Source organism: Peromyscus leucopus, chromosome 12 (assembly GCF_004664715.2).
Source record: "Peromyscus leucopus breed LL Stock chromosome 12, UCI_PerLeu_2.1, whole genome shotgun sequence".
NCBI classification, from domain to species: Eukaryota; Metazoa; Chordata; class Mammalia; order Rodentia; family Cricetidae; genus Peromyscus; species Peromyscus leucopus.
The window spans coordinates 6008206-6028434 of NC_051073.1; the positions used below are offsets into that span (position 1 = coordinate 6008206).

General features: G+C 48.9%; 1 protein-coding gene across 2 annotated transcripts in view; it reads left to right on the top strand.

Annotated features, from left to right (window-relative positions):
• Runx1 (RUNX family transcription factor 1) overlaps positions 1-14582 on the top strand; it is a 226834-nt gene extending 212252 nt beyond the window's left edge. For both annotated transcript variants that reach the window (XM_037209635.1, XM_028877065.2), the window contains 2 exons: positions 2632-2793; positions 10276-14582. In XM_037209635.1, coding sequence (XP_037065530.1) covers positions 2632-2793; positions 10276-10745 — 632 coding nt within the window. In that variant the 3' untranslated portion in view covers positions 10746-14582. The remainder of the gene's footprint in view (positions 1-2631; positions 2794-10275) is intronic.
• Positions 14583-20229: the final 5647 nt, after the last annotated feature.

A 20229-nucleotide genomic window follows, 5' to 3' on the forward strand; every position in this document is an offset into this window, starting at 1 on the left:
AGCCAGGGAATAATTTCACCAGCCTATGAATATGCAAATGTTCGTCTGAATGCATGAATGAAGCTGCTCCCAGTGTGGGACAAGTGCAGGAGGAAGCATGGCAAAGTTGGACGCTTTTCCCTGGTAGGTCCCAGTGGGACAGGGGCCGTATTGCTCTTATTCATCATTCACTGACCACATTGTCACGAGCCTGGCACGGGGCAGGTGCTTAGTAAACTTTTGTTCACTTTGATGGATTGATTTACCAGGGGCAACTCCTTCAAGAATGAAGTTTTCACCTGGGCTTTGCGGACGCCTGGCGGTGACTCTCTCAGCCCGTGGCCTTTTCTGGATCACTCCCATTTAATCCCTTCTAGCACTTCCCAGAATCCACGCCGTTATGAACATAAGTACCACGCCTCACCTCACATACCCTACCTGCTTCCTCCCTGGCCCTTGCAGCAGATAAGTTAAACAGTGAAATATTGAGTTAGATGTATTGAATGGGGACCCGACCCTGTCACCACTGGATGGTTTTAGAGATCACCCATCTCACTCCAGAGGGGAGTAGGAAGGTTTGATCCAGGCCTACTGAACCGCTCACCAAACAGATGGGCCTAGAGCTCACTTTTTTTTTTTTTTTTCTGCTAGGTAACTAAAAACAAGATTATTTCAGTTCTGGCTTTCTTGTGTTCATGTTGGCCCTACCTCTACTCCCATCAGAGCCAAAAAAAAGGGGGAGGGAGGGAGGGAGGGAGGGAGAGAGAGAGAGAGAGAAGAGAGAGAGAGAGAGAGAGAGACTCTCACACAAAACACAGAATGGCATTGTATTGTCATGCCTCTTTTATGTTTGTTTTGGTGGTGGTGGTGGTGTGGTGGTGGTGGTGGTGGTGTGTTTTTGGTGTTGTTTGTTTTGGTTTTGGTTCATACAAAAGAATGAAAACAACCTGAATTGCAAGGGGAGGCTCACCGCCGCCACCTACTGGCCCGCCATTGGGAAAGGACCCCAGGAGGTTCCTTGTGATGGGAGAAAGGAGGGCTGATGGGCTGATGGCTTTAGGGTTTGTAAAGCCTGTCCCCACTGAACGCTGCAAAGTAAGATGACCCCAAATCCATAACCTGTGTTTAAAAAAAAAAAAGAAAGAAAGAAGAAGAAAAAGCACAGAACTTGGGCTGGAATCATAAAGGTCATTTTACCAAAGCATATTTTTAAAAGGCTGTGAAATATTACGCAACGTTTGCATGGCTTAATTACGAGTTTAGAAAGGCCTAGCATGACTTTTTCACTACAGTAAAACATGACAGAGCATGAATCATGGCACAACACTTTATGCTTAGTGTGGTTTTAGATGTGGGGCTAGGGGTGTTAGGCTGTCTACACAACAAGGCATGGATTACTACCCCCAGTTCACACCCCGGAGGCCTTCGTGACAGTTCTAGAACCGCCTTTATTTGCTTTTTAAGTGATTAAAATGTTTGACTAGTCTATGTTCATTTGGTAAGTGTATGTAGCGAGAATATAAGCATGTCGTGTAGAAAATATTTGAGTGCATGGGCTTCCGGTGTCCCACACACGGACCTGGAGCAAGACACTTAAAAGTAACTCGAGATGCAGGGCAAGCTGTTGTTTCTGCTCCCTCCAGTCCTGTTGCACTGTTAGCTGTAAGACTGCACAAGGCTCCACCTGCACTGGAGCACTCACGGTCTGCTAAGTCTAATGGGCATCGGCTCCTTTTCCATGCCGTCTCTTCCAATCCTCCACCATGTGGTAGGAAATCAAGAGCTTCCTTTACCAGTAGATCCCAAAGACTCCAAGTTACAGTGTTTGTTCCGGAACGACCAGGTCTGTGGCACTTACTCTTCAGGGTTTTTCTTTGGTTCTCAAGAAAAGAAAGAAATGGACCAGCAGGAGGGAAGGAGGGAGCAGGGAGACCCTGTCTTGAAAAACTAAACAAAAACAAAACGAACAAACTAGCAAAGGCCCCGCCAGCTTGAAGACGCCCTGCTGCCTGGGTTGACTGAGCAACCACTGGTGGGCCTGTGGCCTGGCCACAGCAGCTCACTCCCAGTGTGCTTTACTGTCTGCTCTTGTGTCTGTGGGTGTGTTTTCTTTTATCACGTGATTATCACCACTGCTATTGTTTCTGTGACCATTTAGGGGAATAGTATTTGCTTAAGTAGAAAACATTTAGAAGCCCATGGATATTTTTGCAAGGTTCCCTCATACCCCAAATCCCCTCCTCATCCTTCGTGTTTCCTGAATGTAGGTGACCATCTAAGCTTATCCAGTGTTTCTGGTGACGATCATTATAATTATTGGCAAAGCTGAATGTATTGTGTTTGGAATGTAAAGTCATTGGGTACTACTAGTGTCCAGAATAAACAATTTCCTGTAATATTAATGTGAAAAAAAAATGTGTAGAAGCAAGAGTTACCAAATTAAAAATCTCCCCAAATCCAACACAAACTGCTCCTCTTTAAGGAGAGTTATCATACCACAGAGGCATCAGATACTTGGATTCCACAAATGAACAAGCCATGTACATTCACGTATTCTTACTTAAGTAATGATTAATAATTATCCTTATAAGAGCTTTCATTTTAAAACCCCACCCCTCTCGGTCTGTTACCAACATCCCTGTCTCTCTGCAGACGCGAGGCAGATCCAGCCGTCCCCGCCATGGTCCTATGATCAGTCTTACCAGTACCTGGGGTCCATCACCACCTCTTCTGTCCACCCGGCGACACCCATTTCGCCTGGACGTGCCAGCGGGATGACGAGCCTCTCTGCAGAACTTTCCAGTCGACTTTCAAGTAAGCCACCTGAGAACGTATCTGCAGTGGGGCTGGAGGGGAAGGTTTGGAAGAACCAAAGAGACGAAGGGAAGGGGTGGCCGGATACAGACCAGAACAGGGTTCAAAGGCAAAGTCCCTGGCCTCTGCAGGAATCCTATGCTGAGCACTAGTTTTTCTTCACATGCTAAGAGGTGACAGACGAGGAGGCAGAAGTGTCTTAACTTTTCTCTTCAGTATTTAGGGTTTGCTCATGTCTGTTGGGGAAGGTTGGCAGCCAAAGGCCGCTATTCTGAAGAGTCAAAATGGCCAAAGGATTTTATACCTGTGGCAAACATCCCAGCTGAATTCTAGACCATGGCTGCTCTTCCCAGCCATGGTGAATTTTCAGAGGTTCCTTCGCACAGCACAATGGGGTACATATTGGAATAGGAAACAAATATGCCCCAAGATAAACATTTCCAGCTAAGAGCTGTTCAGACTGAGGCTTAGGAACAAGGTAGAAGGCTCAGGTGTCATGGTTAGCATAATTGTTGTTAATACGAGCTCATTAAATATTAGTCATTTAACCTATGGGCCCTTGGGGCTTGGCATTCACCTTTGCTCCTGGGCAGGGAAATCAGAGTTACAGGGAAAAATTCCTTTGTTGAAGGCAATAGAAGAAACTTACTGTTTGGGGCTTTGAAACTGGAGCCGAACCAAACTGTGAAATACTTCAGAGAGCTTCACCCTCAGGAAGCCTGGGACGGACCGACAGCACTTGTGTGTGTGTGTGCTGGGGGAGGGGGGGTTTGCTTTGGGGCTCTGGGGCTCTGGAAGGCAGATTAGAGCAGATGAGGGGGGCTGGCAGAAGGGCAGAGGGGTCAGGACTGCCGCCCTGAGTGTTGTGAAAGACTGTTTCCAGACAACCACCGGGGCTGCTTAAGATTCCACCAGAGGGCCAGCTTCTCCATCGCGGCTCCCCCAACTCCCCCAACTCCCCCGGCTAGTGTAGCCTGTCTTCTTCGCCCAGCAGTGGTACTGGCATTGGGGCTGCATCGTGATTTACTGGGGTGGGGGGAGGGGGCTGTCCTGTGCACCAGACATTAGTTAGAAGCGCCCTTGACCTCTAGATGCCAGTAGCCAATGTCCCAGCCTGCCCTGCAGAAATGGCTCTGTGGTGAGGCCCTTCCTTACCTTTCAAACACGAGGCCCAAGTGTGACTCCCCAGAACACAGGCATAAAAGCAAAGTGTGTGTCACAGGCTTCTAATCCCAGCACTAGGGACAGAGAGACAGGGGAGCATCCAGAACAGTTTAATCAGAGGGCTCCAGGCCAAGGAGAGGCCCTGCCTCAAAAAAACAAAGTTGGACCACTGCTGAGAAACAAAGCCCACGGCTGGCCTCTGGTCTCTACACACACATGTGCACACACATGCACAAGTGCCTGTACACAGGGTACTCATAAATGAATACACACACATACACACACACACACACACACACAGAGAGAGAGAGAGAGAGAGAAACTGTCACCAGACACCGCCACTTGTGTCGGCTGGGAGCAGTGAGGACCTTCAGCGTCAACCAGCCCTGGGCACTTTATGGACTACAAAAGCCAGCTGACTCATTCGGTTTTCACCTGACTTTAGGCCATCAGTGCCAGCATTCCCACGGGAGCCGATGGGCTAAGGAATTAAGAGGGTAACATAGGAATTATGGCATTTGCTCAGCTGGCTGTGTGTGAAAGCCTGTCCCCTGAGGGACAGTCTGATCCCAGCAGCATCTGTCAGCCTTCGCAGATTCCTCTCTCAGTGGCGCTGCCCTGCCCACTGGCTACAGCCTATATCTCAAACACTTACCGTTTTCCTCGGAAACGTCCCCAGTGTGGGTTTGTCCCTGGAAATTTATTACGTGAGTCTTTTAGCTTGGTCACCGCCCAGAATGGACACCTAGGGCCAGCTCCTCCAGCTGACCAGTGATCACATGTAAGAGGGCCTTCAATACTTTTTATTTACTCCTGGAGAATTACATACGTCAGTCAGTGTGACACATTTGATCATATCCACTCCCCCATCCCTCCCCTTCCATTCCCGCACAGCATCTCCCTCAAAACTTCACGTCCTTTGAAAATTTTTAACTTGTTTTTTATTAATTACGTCCAGTCGGCCCTGCCCGTATACACACACATGGGTGTAGGGTCCCCATTCACTATGGAGTGGGCGATCTATCAGGGCTGCCATCACCCCAAATAAAATAAGTAACACATCCAAATCACAGCTGTGTTCCTAATAATGTGGACTTCAACGCAAGCTAGAAAGAAGGGTACTTTATGGCACAGGAATGTGAGAGAGAAAAAACCATGTCAGGACCCCAAAGTGACCTCTGCTGTCCAGTAGGGAAGACCAGAGAATAACAAGCAAGCTTTCATGGGTGGCAGAGAACAGGCCCGGGAGAGTGAGTTTCAGCTTGGCTGGAGCTCCCTCTAGAAATCAAGCCCTGAGTGCAGGCCTTGCCGGCCCAGAGAGTGTTGTCATAAGCCGGGCAGGGGCAGGAGGCTGGGATCCTTGAAAGGAAGAGCCCAGCCCCCCCCACTCCCCTACCCCCCACCCCCCGCCCAAGGCTTTTCCAACTTGACCTCTCCGCGGCTGATGAACCTTTTAATCGCACCAATCAACAACCCTCAGCCCCAGCCAGCCTTCCTCTCCTGCACACTTGGACTCTGTCTGTCTGTCCCTGGAAGACCAGACTCCACCCCTTGTCTGAAAGGAGCTGTCACATGAGGTTTACCTTTCTTCTTCTTCTTCTTTTTTTCTTTTTTTCCCCCATCTTTTTCTTTTTGTTAATTAATGTTTAGCTGCCAACCTGGGCGACAGACAGCGTGCATTCATCTGAGTCATGCAGAAGATCCTTTTAAGGCAGCCATTATCTGCTCAGGTTCTGCTCAGGTTGTTTAATCCTTGGGGGCAGTGGGAGGGGCCTGGCGTGGGGCTGCTTTCATCATGTCGGGCTGTGGAGCCAAGACTGGCTCTGTCATGGCAGATATTTAGCACCCGTCGAAATACTTCCAGTGAAAACACCTGAACCTTCTAATCCTCAGACTTCCTATTTTTTAAATTTCCCAATGAAGAGCTGGAGGGGGGAGGGCAGGGCGGTCACGTTTGCTCCCCAAGTGGGGGTAGACCAGCCAAGAGGACAGAGGAGCCATGGTGTGATGATCGGTAAATTCTGTGACTGTGACTTGTAACAGGAGAGGATAGGCCAGATTTCAAAATGAGAACAGGTGGAGCTGAAGAGATGGCTCAATGGTTAGGGCCTTTGCTTCTCTTCCAGGGGACCTGGGTTCAGTTCCCAGGCCCCACATTAGCTGGCCCACAGCTGCATAATTCCAGCTCCAGGGGCATCTGACTTCTTCCTCCAGTGTCCATAAGCACACTGCACTACATACACACACACACACACACACACACACACACACACACACACACACCCCAACACATAATTGAACACCGTATTTGTGAAAGAAATCAAGCATTTGAATAGACCACTTGAATTTGAACATATCTAGAGGACCTAAGTCTTTTTTTTTTTTTTATTACAAACTGTAAAAATGAGGCAGGGAGGGACAGAGGGAAGAGGAAGGGAGGAGAAAGAGGGAGGGGAGAGAACTTGACCTTCTGTCCAAAGACACCACCAGTTCTCTCAGATCTTCAGTGGACTCTGCCCCCCCGCAGCTGAGACTGTAACATCACTCGTGTGCTTATGCCCATGACAAATCACAGACTCACTCGGGATTCCGGTAACTTGGTACCATCACCACATTACCGTGTACTGATTGGAACGGACTGGCAGAGCGTGTTCGGGCATGGCCGTGAAACAGGGTGACCTTTCATTCATTCTTTCCAGTGGATTCACCTTTTTGTCTCAGGGCAGATGAAGCAAGAGGGGATGGTGGGCAGAGTCATTTGTTTGTGTCCAGAGCTTTGCATCAGATGACAACCAACAGATTGTGTTTGCCTCATGCCCTCCCTCCCCCCTCCCGCCCTCCCTCCTGCCTGGCTTCTCCCTCGACTGTATAAATCTAACTGGGGGGATGGGGGGGGAATGGAGTAAAACTTCCTGTTAACTCAAACATGTCACGGCTCTCCGTGTAAGCAAAACAAGTGACATGGAGCTTGCTCACTGAGGGCCCCAGCGAGGGGGCAGGGATGAGCCCTGTGGAATGAGGTGTGGCCTGGCTGTGGAAGGCGCTAGAGGGCGGCTGAGCCAGGCCAGCCCCAGAACCGCTGTCCCTTTACAGCCTTCTCCCTGCCCACATGTCTGACTGGCTTTGAAAACATTAACAGGGGTGTTTGTTTGCAAGTCAGACTCCTGGTTTCCTCATTAGCAGGGGGATTTGCTACAGACTCCGGCTGTTCCTATAAACCCTAATTACCTCTCTGATGAGGAGTCTATTTCCCTCACATTCACCCCAAATGTACACAAGAGTTCCTTTTGTAAAATTGTGTTAGAGCAATAAAAGATTATTGAGAGGGAGAGAGAGAGGGAGAGGGAGAGGGAGAAACACAGAGAACACAAACACCAGCTCTCGAGTTGGAATAATAGGCTCGGAATAGAAGGAAGTGGATCACAGCCCATGCCTTCCAAAACCAGATTAATCCACCCGGGGAGTTTTCCTTTCAAAGGAAGCTTTTAGGCCCCCTCAAGTTTCTCTCTAGCAGACTGGACTCAAAAGGGCCCAGACCACATGCCACCAGAGCTTCAAGTCAATCTGTACGTTAATTTGACGATTTAACGTTCTGAGCGTTTAGTTCTTGCCTCTGCTGTTTTCCTGGTGTGGGAGGTGTGGGCGTGGCGCCTCTCACTCTGAGGGACACGAGCTACCCACAACACCTTTCTATTCACAGTGGCGGCTCTCGGCAGGGGGCAGGTGTGCGTCCCCCTCCACCCATTCCTAGGGAGTTTGGCAATGTCTGGAGATATTTTCGGATGTCACAGTTGGGGTGGTGACGTTACTGGCATCTAGTGGGTAAAGGACCTAGATGTTGCCAAACAAGTCTCAGGGAGTAAGTCAGCACCCAACCACCCACTAGAAATAGGATGGACAAAGGTGCCGGCTGGGCCACTTTTGGTAAACTGGTCTGCAAGGGGACCATGCTGGCCTCATTCAAGGTCTGCGTTAAAGGCCGCATGCACGTGAGAGAAATGCAGGGGGACCGGGTGAACCCCGGGAGGACAGCCAATGGCATGAATGTAAACTCATTCCCAACAAAACGAATCTTGTAAGGAGATTCCAGCATGTACAAAACGCTGGTACACCGAGTTCTTACATCCATTTGTAAAACTGGTAGAGCGGCAGCTGGAGAGACGGCTGGATGGTTAAGAGCACACACTGCTCTTTCAGAGGACCCGAGTCCGACTCCCAGCTCTCACGCACATTGGCTCACAACCATGGGTCACTCCAGCTCCAGCGAACTCGGCACCCTCTTCCGGCCTCTGCGGGTACTGCATGCACACATGCACACAGCCTCACACACATAAGCATAATCAAAAAATAAAATAGAAAACAGTGAAGCACATCTTAGGTGAAGACATGAGCTCATGTGTCCATTGCCACACAGATGTGGAACATGTCAGAAGGCAGATGCAGAGACAAGGGGTATGCCAATCACCAACATCCGCAGTCACTGCCACAGTGTGCATCGTGTCAAATAACGGGAAATTAGCCAACCTTCAAAGGCTCAGAGCCTACAAAAAACGACAGTTTTCTATTGTCCAACCTGAATACTGTATGCAACGTAACACTGTTGTTGTATTAATATTCTATTAGTAACATATAAGTGCATCCATTACCTCAATTGCTGTAATGTTATGTCACTATATATTGTTATATTAATGTTGTTATGCCAATGTACTGGTTATATTAGCATTATATTAATCAGTATTAATATTTTAATATAAGTATAGGATAGGCTTTTTTTTTTTTTTCAGTGAAGGGCCAAAGAGAAATGGTTAACTTTGAGAGCTCTGTTGTCCTGGTCACTTAAGAGGAGTGGGAGCACAGGTGAAGGATTCACAGCCCCCCACCCACACACACACCCCATCCCCCACCCCATCCCCCCACCCCACCCCCCCCCCACACCCCATCCCCCACCCTACCCCCATGCTACAGGCTGAGGCAGTGTCTCAAAAATCAAAATAGAATCAAAAATTTTGTGGTTTTGTTTTTACGTTTCACAACTATTCAAAAATGTAAAACCCATTTTTAATTCCTAGGACACACAAAATTCCCTCTAGCCAGTTTTGACTGATGGGCTACTGTTTGCCAACCTGGGACTTTAACATTTACGCATATTGTAAACATTACATTGCAGTACCGTGTGTGTGTGTGTGTGTGTGTGTGTGTGTGTGTGTGTGTGTGTGTGTCTGTGTGTGTGTGTGTGTGTATGTGTGTGTCTGTGTGTGTGTGTGTCTGTGTGTGTGTGTGTGACATTTAGTACTTATACAATACATATGCTACACCATGCCATGACACATGTCACAGGCCAATGCACGACCCCCTACAAAATGCCTGCCATCACTCTGTGTCCTCACACTATTTATGACAGCATGCTGGGTGAAACTCACTTCTTGCCAAGTAGCCCTGTTTCTTAGGATCCCCCCTCTGTGGGGAGGAGCACTCTGGGCAGTCCTGTGTGTCCTGGGCAGGAGCACTCTCTGTGATTCCCCCCTCCGTGGGGAGGAGCACTCTGGGTAGTCCCGTGTGTCCTGGGCAGGAGCACTCTGGGTAGTCCCGTGTGTCCTGGGCAGGAGCACTCTGGGTAGTCCCGTGTGTCCTGGGCAGGAGCACTCTCTGTGATTCCCCCCTCCGTGGGGAGGAGCACTCTGGGCAGTCCTGTGTGTCCTGGGCAGAGCACTCTCGGTGATCCCCCTCTGTGGGAAGGAGCACTCTGGGCAGTCCTGTGTGTCCTGGGCAGGAGCACTCTGGGCAGTCCCGTGTGTCCTGGGCAGGAGCACTCTGGGCAGTCCCGTGTGTCCTGGGCAGAGCACTCTCGTGATTTCCCCCTCCGTGGGGAGGAGCACTCTGGGCAGTCCCGTGTGTCCTGGGCAGGAGCACTCTGGGCAGTCCTGTGTGTCCTGGGCAGGAGCACTCTGGGTAGTCCCGTGTGTCCTGGGCAGGAGCACTCTGGGTAGTCCCGTGTGTCCTGGGCAGGAGCACTCTGGGTAGTCCCGTGTGTCCTGGGCAGGAGCACTCTCTGTGATTCCCCCCTCCGTGGGGAGGAGCACTCTGGGCAGTCCCGTGTGTCCTGGGCAGGAGCACTCTCTGTGATTTCCCCCTCCGTGGGGAGGAGCACTCTGGGCAGTCCCGTGTGTCCTGGGCAGGAGCACTCTCTGTGATTTCCCCCTCTGTGGGCAGGAGCACTCTGGGCAGTCCTGTGTGCCCTGGGCGGTAGCACTCTGGCAGAGAGGGAAGCCTTTGCCTCTCAGACCACACACTCACACCATCTCTTCCACCCACCCACAGCGGCCCCGGACCTGACCGCCTTCGGCGACCCGCGCCAGTTCCCCACGCTGCCGTCCATCTCCGACCCGCGCATGCACTACCCCGGCGCCTTCACCTACTCTCCGCCCGTCACGTCGGGCATCGGCATCGGCATGTCGGCCATGAGCTCGGCCTCTCGCTACCACACCTACCTGCCGCCGCCCTACCCCGGCTCCTCGCAGGCACAGGCCGGGCCCTTCCAGACCAGCTCGCCCTCCTACCACCTGTACTACGGCGCCTCCGCCGGCTCCTACCAGTTCTCCATGGTGGGCGGCGAGCGATCGCCCCCGCGCATCCTGCCGCCCTGCACCAACGCATCCACCGGCGCCGCGCTGCTCAACCCCAGCCTCCCCAGCCAGAGCGACGTGGTGGAGACCGAGGGCAGCCACAGCAACTCGCCCACCAACATGCCGCCCGCGCGCCTGGAGGAGGCGGTGTGGCGGCCCTACTGAGCGCCCGCCCAGGAGGGACTGAGCCCGGCTGCACCTGCCGTCCATGCACAGACCCCCGCCAGGAGGGCCCTCGGAGGCCAACAGGAAGATTCCCGGAGGGAAACTGTGAATGCTTCTGATTTAGCAATGCTGTGAATAAAAGAAAGATTTTATACCCTTGACTTCACTTTTTAACCAAGTTGTTTATTCCAAAGAGTGTGGGATTTTCATTTTATTTTTATTTTTTTTTTAATTTTTTATTTTTTGGTTCGGGGCGAGGAAGACGTAGCTCATCCTGTTTGGCATCTATTTCTTATGTCGGACTTTTCTTTTCCACACCTTATCAATTGCAACAAAAACAAAAAAATGTGTGTTTGCATCTGGGTGGTCGTTATTTTTAAATATGTATAGATTTGAGCTTGCTTCTTTCTGCCTTTGACCAACTGAAAGAAATACGATTCCCTTCTCTGTACGTTTTATTTAACTTTTGAACTTTTCCTGTAGCTGGGATTTTTGTTTTTTTTGTTTTTTTTTTTTTTTTTTTTTTTTTTTAAGAGACAGCTACAGCTTTGGGTCATTTTTTAACTACTGTATTTCCACAAAGAAATCCCTAGATATTTATGTATCTTGATGTTTGAACATTTACGTATGTGTTGATACTTTTTTAATTATTTAAATGTACTTATATTAAGAAAAAATATCAAGTACTACATTTTTCTTTATAATAGCCAAAGTTAAATGTTATTGCATTGAAGATGGCTGGAAAAAAAAAATGGATGGGTTATGTGATTGCTTAGTTACCTAGAGATATTGTTTACATTAAACTCCCTTTTATGTTATTCAAACAAGTCGGTAGCTAATGCAGCCATGTTTTCAATTGGATTTTAGACACTGAGGGTCACTCCAAGGATGAGAAGTACAAAATTTTCTGCCAGGCTCAACAAAGGGCCTCATACCTGGCTCCTTCCCTTCCAAAAGAAAGGTAAAACTGCCCTCCAAAGGGTTCAGAGAGGTGCCAATGAATATAGCTCTGAAGAAGATTTTATTTCGGCCCAGAGGTATGCTTGCCCCCAGGCCTTCTGATTCAGGCAACTTTATAACAGGACTCACTGAGGTAAGCTGTTGGGCCCCAAATGAGTGAATGTGATCTTTTAATTTCCTCCCATTAATAGTTTCTGTTCATCGATGAAAACCAAAACTCGTGGCTATACCCCCAAAGATCCAAATAGAAGGGGTAACACCAGGTGCCTTTGAGGCCCGGTGGCTGAGAGAGTGTACCCCCAAAGCCTGAAGGAACCAGTTTCCCTCTGCCTACCTTAGTAGGATTGGTTGTGAGAGATGATACCCTGTCAACCCTTGCAGGACGTTGACCGGAAGCCGCTCACTCACCAGCCGCATCTCTGGGCTGCTTCCACCAGCCCAGGCCGAGCCCCCAACCTTTGGGGTGCGAGCACTTTATCAGTGCACCGGCATGCTAAGCGTCACGTCTCTGCAGTCCATGCTACGGTTCACATGTAAATCACAGTCACTGTAACTGTAATGGCACTGTCGTCAATAGTGGAGGGCTTGGTCAAAATTCAGTTGTTCTGCAACTTAGAAATCCTAACTGCTGATTTTGACGAGTGTGTGCTCAAAATGATCTGGCTGTTCTTAATGTACCTCTTAAATTAGTTGAAATGATGTCAGGTCAATTCTGAAGAGAGTTTGAAAGCAGGACTTCAGAACAGTGTTGGATTTTTTATTATTATTATTTTATAAATTTAAGCATTCAGATTAGATCTTTGGCTGCAGGCAGCAAAAACAGCTGGACTTATTTAAAAAAATACAACTTGTTTTTGAGTTATCTATATCTATATCTATATATATATATTGATTCTTTGTTTTACACAGAGCAGCAGCACTTTGGGAAGAGGTCAGCCTGTGCTATCAGGCTGTTCCTATCTGGAGAAGAGCTCCAGGGGATCTCGGAGAAACCCGGCTAGATTTTCATAACGGACATAACTTCCTCCACCACTCAGCTTCACTAGTTATTCCACAGTACATTGTACAGCTATGCTTCCTCAATTGTCATAAAAATAAAGTTTTAATTTCTGAAAAGGACCATTAGTTTACTTCTCCAAAAGTAGATGTTCTTTTTAGCATAGGTTGCCATATCTGGCCTAAGAAAATGACAAAGGAAGGAGATTTATATTTTTTAATATTAATTCTGATACCTGGAGGCACTCTAGCCCTATGAGAAGAACCAGATAATCCCACACTTCAAATCTTTGCCCTGGAGACCATGCATCACGACTTGTCACTTTTGTTGTGGATGGCCTGGTTAGCCGTCCAGTGCTTCCTAATGCTCACCAGCATTCACAGTATTTACTCATTTCAGAAAAGAAAAAAAAAATCAATCAGGCACTCATTGTCTTGGAGATATATTTTTCTCCTGAGAAATTATATTCACTGACTTCAGGTGCCTCAAGGTGACTTCATTCACTGTCTTCAGGTAAGACCCATAAGCCAATCTTGAGCTAAGTGGAGCTGTTTGGGGTACTGGTCCAGGGAAAGAAAACTGGAATAAGCCGTTTCTACTGCTCATTCAAGCCCCTATTTATGATTTTAACACACATTTTGGCTCCTTCTGCTTTTCTCACCTTCTGTGTCCTCCAATCTCTCTTCTCTTTTCTTCTCCCTTCTCCAAACTCCACCTTCTCCCTCCTGCATACTTTCTAGGAGGCATATCTCTCTGACTCTGTCTCTGTCTGTCTCTCTCTCTCTCACACACACACACACACACCCTACCCCATACCAAGTGTCCAGAACACAGATGGTCCAGTTCCAGTTCTCCGTTTGCATAAAGAAGCGGGCGAGTCAGCCATTCTCTTGCTCATGAGTTTCTTCCAGCAGAACAGAGGCACTTTTCCGATCTGCATGCTGTTCAGATCCGGCAGCAGAATCCTCGGAAAGCCACCGTCCATGGCTGAGCAGCTGCACCGGGGCCCAAGTGCCCTGTGTACCAGACAGATGCTCAGATTGGCAAGGGATAAACGGTTTCCCTCAACGGCCTGCAGTCGATGACTGCAGATTTCTTTCTTGAAATACCTTTTTCCCTGGGACACTCAGTCCTAGGGTTTTTCTGGTTTTGATAGGGTTTTTTTGGTTCTTTTAATTTTGTTTGTGGGGGGAGGCATGCGATGTTTAGGGTCTTTTATACATGAAAATAAATGGCTTGACAACAATTTCAGAATATATTTTTTTCCACATCTGAACAAGATGCCTTTTGTTTACGGTATACATTTATTGGGGGATTTCGGTCTGTTGGTTGGTTACTTGTTGGTTGGTTAGTTGGTTACTGGTTGGTTGGTTGGTTCCTTGTTGGGATGCCTTCTTTTTTTCTGCCAGGTCAGTATTGGCAAAGCTGATCATTTGTCTTTTTTTTTTTTTTTTTAAATCCTTCAGAAGAAATTGTATCAATAAACTCAATTGTATTTATGTATGTAAATAGATTTCAAGCTTCATTATAAAATATTGTTAATGCCTGTAATAACTTTTTTCACTTTTTGTGTGCGTTTCTAAGGACTTTTTCTTATGTTCGCTAAATATTGTAGAAGAAAAATGCTTCTCTCCACTTGTTTATTTTAGACTTAAAAGAACAAGCAACTTCTTATTCACTTTTATAAACAGCTAATAAACAGCATGGTTCCAATTTTTTTTTTAAGTTCACTTTATGTTCTAGGAGGAATGAATGTGCAAAAAAAGAAAGAAAAAGAAAAATCTCCAAATGAACTGTTGGATGTTTCTGTTACCCTGGATGTACAAAGAACAATGGGGGAAAAAATAAATAAATAAATAAACTTCCTAATTGAAATGACAGCAAAGCACGTGTGTGGGGAAAGCCCGGGAAACTCAGCTCTTCAGCCACTCGAGTGGCGGACGTTTGGTGTGGTCACAAGGCCTCCCGAACCCAGGGCCTGAGCCTCTGTCTCCCTGGTGGTAACAGACAGAACCCCTCCTTAGGGGCTCTGTCAGGCCCAAGTCTGAAAGCAGCTGCTAAGACAGAATGTTCCAGAACCCTTCTCGGGAGCCCAGGCAAGCAGGCAGGCCACGGCCACTGCCCACTGCACTCAGTGGGTGAGCCAGCTCCCCTCTCCAGAGGGATCCGTGCACAGCCAGGGTAGGGTGGCCCAAAGCCATGGAGGTCTTCTCACTTCGTACCGCTGTTTCTTCTGTGACGCCGGGGCCGAAACCTCTGTGCATGGCAAATAAGCAACCTGACCAGCACCCAGGTCCTAGCACATCGATTCCGTCTGTTTCTGAGAGGAAGGCCGAGCGAAGCCGGCAACACCACACTATGGAAATACTTTCCACAAACGACTTCAAGGTCAAGGTTGGGCCCTTCCCTGAGTGCTCCTCACATGCCCTGACTGCTAAGGCATCACAGCCTGGGGAGTGGCGCCAGGCGCCCAGGGTGGGTTCTTTAGGTATGAGGGAGTCAGAGGCCTGTTCTAATTCCTCTTTGACATACCAGAAGGGCTAGGAAGAGAGAGACGGCTCAGTCGGGAAAGCACTTGTGACACAAGCCTGAGGACCACCTGACTTCAACTCCTAGAACCCACGTAAAAAACCGGGTGTGGTGCTGGAGGGTGGAAACGGGCGGGTCCCTGGGCTTGCTGGCCAGGCAGCCTAGCACACTCGGCAAGCTCCAGGCTAGTGGGAGATTGTTTCAAACAGAACAGAAGGTAGAAGAAACCTGAAAAGCAGTAAGCAAGGTCGTCCTTGGGTCGACACACACGTACATACACACATGGACATACACACACACCAATGGAAAAAAGGAAAACATTGAATTTGCCAATGTGACATGGAAAATATATGTATCCAACCCATGACCATCCTCTGCCCCCGTTTATGCAAACAGGGGAAGGCAGGCCTTGGTGGCGATCGAGAAATTTCTAAAACTAGTTCTTCCCTTGACCTTCCCCCATGCAAATTGTTATTAGCATTTCAGTCTTGATTCTGCGTGGCCCAGGTGACCGACCTGCCACAAGCCGCTCTGGGAAGCCCACTGCACGCTCATGGGCCACCAGTGAGGCCCGTGACTGGCCCCCAAGAGTCCGTGGAATGACTACAGAAAGCATCAGGAATCAAGTGAGGAGGGGTGGTGAGGAGGAGTAACCTGGTACCTGGCTGCCTGTGGGCACCGGCAGGACATGGCGAGGAGCCCAGGTTACAGGGAACAGGGGCTTCCAGTGAGAAGAATGGGACAGGGACCGCTGTTCTCATACCATCTGTAGGGTTTCCAAAGTGAACTGGTGGCAGAGATGTCTCCATCTCCCTGTTGTTCTCTGTCGCCTGATTGAGGAAGAGTCTGCCAAGTTCCTTCTCTAGGAAGTTACCCACCCCTGCACTTCCTCCCCTTCCCACGGTGTCCTTTCTGAAAGGGCAGCCCTGTGCCCAGCCTTCGACGCTCTGGGGTGCTGAGCGCCCTAGGAGAGCCTGACGCAGCAGGCCCCTCTGCTCAGTGGGGACAGAGTGACCAGAGCCCCCTGGGCGCAGGCCCCTCTCTGCTACAGAGGGACAGACATGCTCTGCCCTGCTGCAGAGCCCAGCACAGATGTGCTGCTCTGTCACACTGTGCCTGCTAGTCCTCCTGGTCCCCGTCCAAGCTTCCTTCACCACCGTGATGTAGACAGAGTCCTCTCCTGTATCCAAATTCAGCTCCAGATGCCAAGAGATCCCACCCTGTTCATTAGCATCTTTTACACATTCTGGTTCAGAATTGACAGCTGAGCTTGAACTTATAACTTCCCAGAACTGGTCACATCGCTGCACAAAATGAGTCCAACCTATTCTCATGACCGTCCTTAGCTGGGCTTAAGATGTTAAGTGAGTGAATACAACTCTCCTTCAGATGATTGGCTCCCACACACACCACACACCACACACACCACACACACACCACACACACCACACACACACCACACACCACACACCACACACACCACACACACACCACACACACACACCACACCACACACACACACCACACACACACCACACACACACACCACACACCACACACACACCACACCACACACACACACACACACACACCACACACACACCACACACACACACACCACACACACACACACACACACACACCACACACACACACACACCACACACACACACACACACCACCACACACACACACACCACACACCGCACCACACACACACACACCACACACACCACACACACACACACCACACACCACACACACACCACACACACCACACCACACACCACACACACCACACACACACACACACACACACCACACACACACACACCACACACACACACACACACACACACACACACACACACACACACACACACACACACACACACACACACACACACACACACACACCACACACACACAACACCACACACACACCACACACACACACACACACACACACACACACCACACACACACCACACACACACACACACACACACACACACACCACACACACACACCACACACACACCACACCACACGCACACACACCACACCACACAACACAACACACACACACACACACACACACACACATACAGTCAGATCCCTCTAAAGACAGCCCCCCTCCTTCTTCACTCATGCATTAGAAATGAGGACCCATGGCCCCACTTTTTCTGGACTGAGAGGCAGCGTGGAACGTGCTGGCTGTCCTGCTAGGAGGAGCGTTAGCCGTGTGCCAGACTTTAATATTGGTAATTAAACTCTGCATGCCTCACATTCTCCTTTTGGTTTCAGTTTCATTGGTGCTTTTGTAAGGATTAATTAATGTTTTGAAAGTGTTTTGAAGATGAGCAGTCTTACATGCACACAAAGTGTGATTATTTGTTATTACAAATAACTGCATGCCGCCACGTTTTCCTCTCACCTTGGTGACTGAGGAGGAGGGTTCAGTTCAGCCTCACTGTCTCTCACATATTTATTTTTAAATCTCACATTATTCTTGTGTTGACTCATTTCTTCGGTCACTGTCTGTTGAGTGGCAGGCATCAAGGACCTGAAGGTGCCCACCTCTGTGTACCAGGCAGAGACAAGGCCAACTGCAAGGGCCGTACTGGCAGAAGAGCTACACATTTACCTGGTTATTCTGTTGCCATCTTGAAATTATTAATAACTTTGTAATAAGAGGCCCTGCATTTCTATTCTGCATGAGACCCACAAATTAGACTGTCGGCAGTTCCACAGACACGTAAACAAACCATCAAAGTGTAGCAGGTGGGGCAATAATTAGGCATGAAAAAAATGTTTAACTACTCGTAAAGCTCAACTTGAGGACACTGGGAAAGATTTTACTAAGTGCCATTTGCCTTCCACGGACAGAGAGGGGTCATTATGCTGGCCAGGGAGTGTGCGATCTGGATGGAACTTGAGCACAAGCCAATGCAACATCGTTTCCTAGGAACCAGGGATCCGGGAGATGGTAAGGCTGGCCTTGAACATGAAGCTCTCTGCATGTGCACCTGTGGGGACGTGTCTGAAAATGTGAGGTGAGGAAATGAAAAATAATGGAAGCAGTCGAGGTAAGAATGATTGTATCAATACCCAGCACATGGAAGGCAGAGGCAGGCAGATCTCTGTATATTTGAGGCCAGCCTGGGCTACAGAGTGAGTTCTAGACAGCCAGGACTACATAGTGAGACCCTGTCAAAAGGGAGAGAAGAGAGATCTCAGAGGAGTTTGGGGAGGGGGGTCATAACCAGAATATATTGTATGAAAAAAATTATAGAGGAAATAAAAGGAGGAGGGGAATTGTATCCGAAAGGTATGAAGAGACAGTTCTCAGAGCTGTATCCACCACCATGTGCACATACTTATGTGTGCACACATACACACACAGGCTGGTGGGTCAGCTGCTCAGAGCCCCAGACTAGGACAACCAAGGTCATGTGAGCCATTGAATGTGCTAGGTTAAAATTACAAATTCAGGATTTAAATTCCTGTCAAAGCCCAGGCTTTGCTCTAGTCCATGCCAGGGCCTCACATTGCATTCTGGCTTCAGGTTGCCACCTCAGCCGTAGTCCAAGGCGGCATGATCCACAAGAGACACACAGAGATGTGTCTCCCTGGGTTCATTTGGGAGAAAGTAGCCAAATCACTATGATGGGTTGAATTGTGTTCTCTCTTAAACCATGATGTTGGCGTCCTAACTCCCAGCACCTCAGTGTGTGGACCAGCTGGGAAATGAGGATGCTACAGATATGGTAAAGATGAGTCATTGTCTAATCCAATCCTATGGGGGGGAAGGGGGAGAGGGGGCAGGGAGAAGGAGAGGAAGAGAAATGAGGCCCAAAATGCAGGCAGGCAAGGAGAACAGGGCACGAAGATGAATGCATAATGGAGGTGTCTTTCTATTAGCTAAAAAGGCCACAGCAGGACACCAGAGACTCTGGTTGTCTAAAGTCCTTCACCTTCTCTTGTGAAAAGAGCACAGTACGTGTCACGTAGTTGATGCGAGCATGTGAGTATTCTGTTTGTCACGTTTGATTTTCCAAAGAAGAGCCCCCTGGGAAGGAGTGTGATCTCAGCATTCCCAATTCCAGGGTTCAAGGTAGATTATCCACCCACTGAATCTGAGGTGCTTGACTGTCTGGCTTGCCTTGGTCACCAAGGACCTCTCTCCATCAGTCAGGCTGTCCTGAGAACGCAAATACAAGACCAGGTTCACTACGCCAAATGCAATTCACAGGGTAAGTCTGTTGAAAGGAAACAAGAATCGCAAGATGCGCTGGAGAGAGAAGAGGGGTCTGTTCCAACACTCGGCCTGAATTTCTTGCTTCCTAAAGATACATTTGACCGCACCCTGTGGATTCTCTGTCTCCCTTTAAGCATTGTTATCTGTGGCGATCAATCAATCAGAAAGCAGGACAGACTGCACCCTATCCAATCCTGAACCCACCGCAGCCTCCCTGGGGTCCTTCGGGCGAATTACAAAACATCTTTGTGCCTCCTTTTACAAAGCTACAAAGGTGGAAAGCGGGGTAACTTGGTGGTGAGGCTGCAGGGAAGCACCTGAGCTTGTTGGCACTTTTGCCTGCTCTACTGTGTTGGAAATACTCTCACACGGAGAGCACACACGCACTGAGTCACTCAGCAGCCGCCCAGGGGATGATCTGTGTCTGTAAAGGGGTATTCCAACGTGAGCAGATCCCAGACAATGTCCTAGGGTAATTCTCACCCTCCCTCGGTCTAGTCCCAGAGACAGGAAACACACCTCCAAAGTCAAGAACCTAAGAAGATCCCCTGGGGAGGTTCTGACCTGTCAGCAGCCTGGGATGATGTCAGGCCCTGACACTGAAGCAAGATGCTTCTTTGGCAATGGAATGCAGCCCCTCTGCCACAAATGGGACAGTCACTCGCTCACTATGGACAGGGGAGACATAGGAGGCAACAGAAAACATCTGCATTAGTGGGAGGGAGAGCCCTCCACAC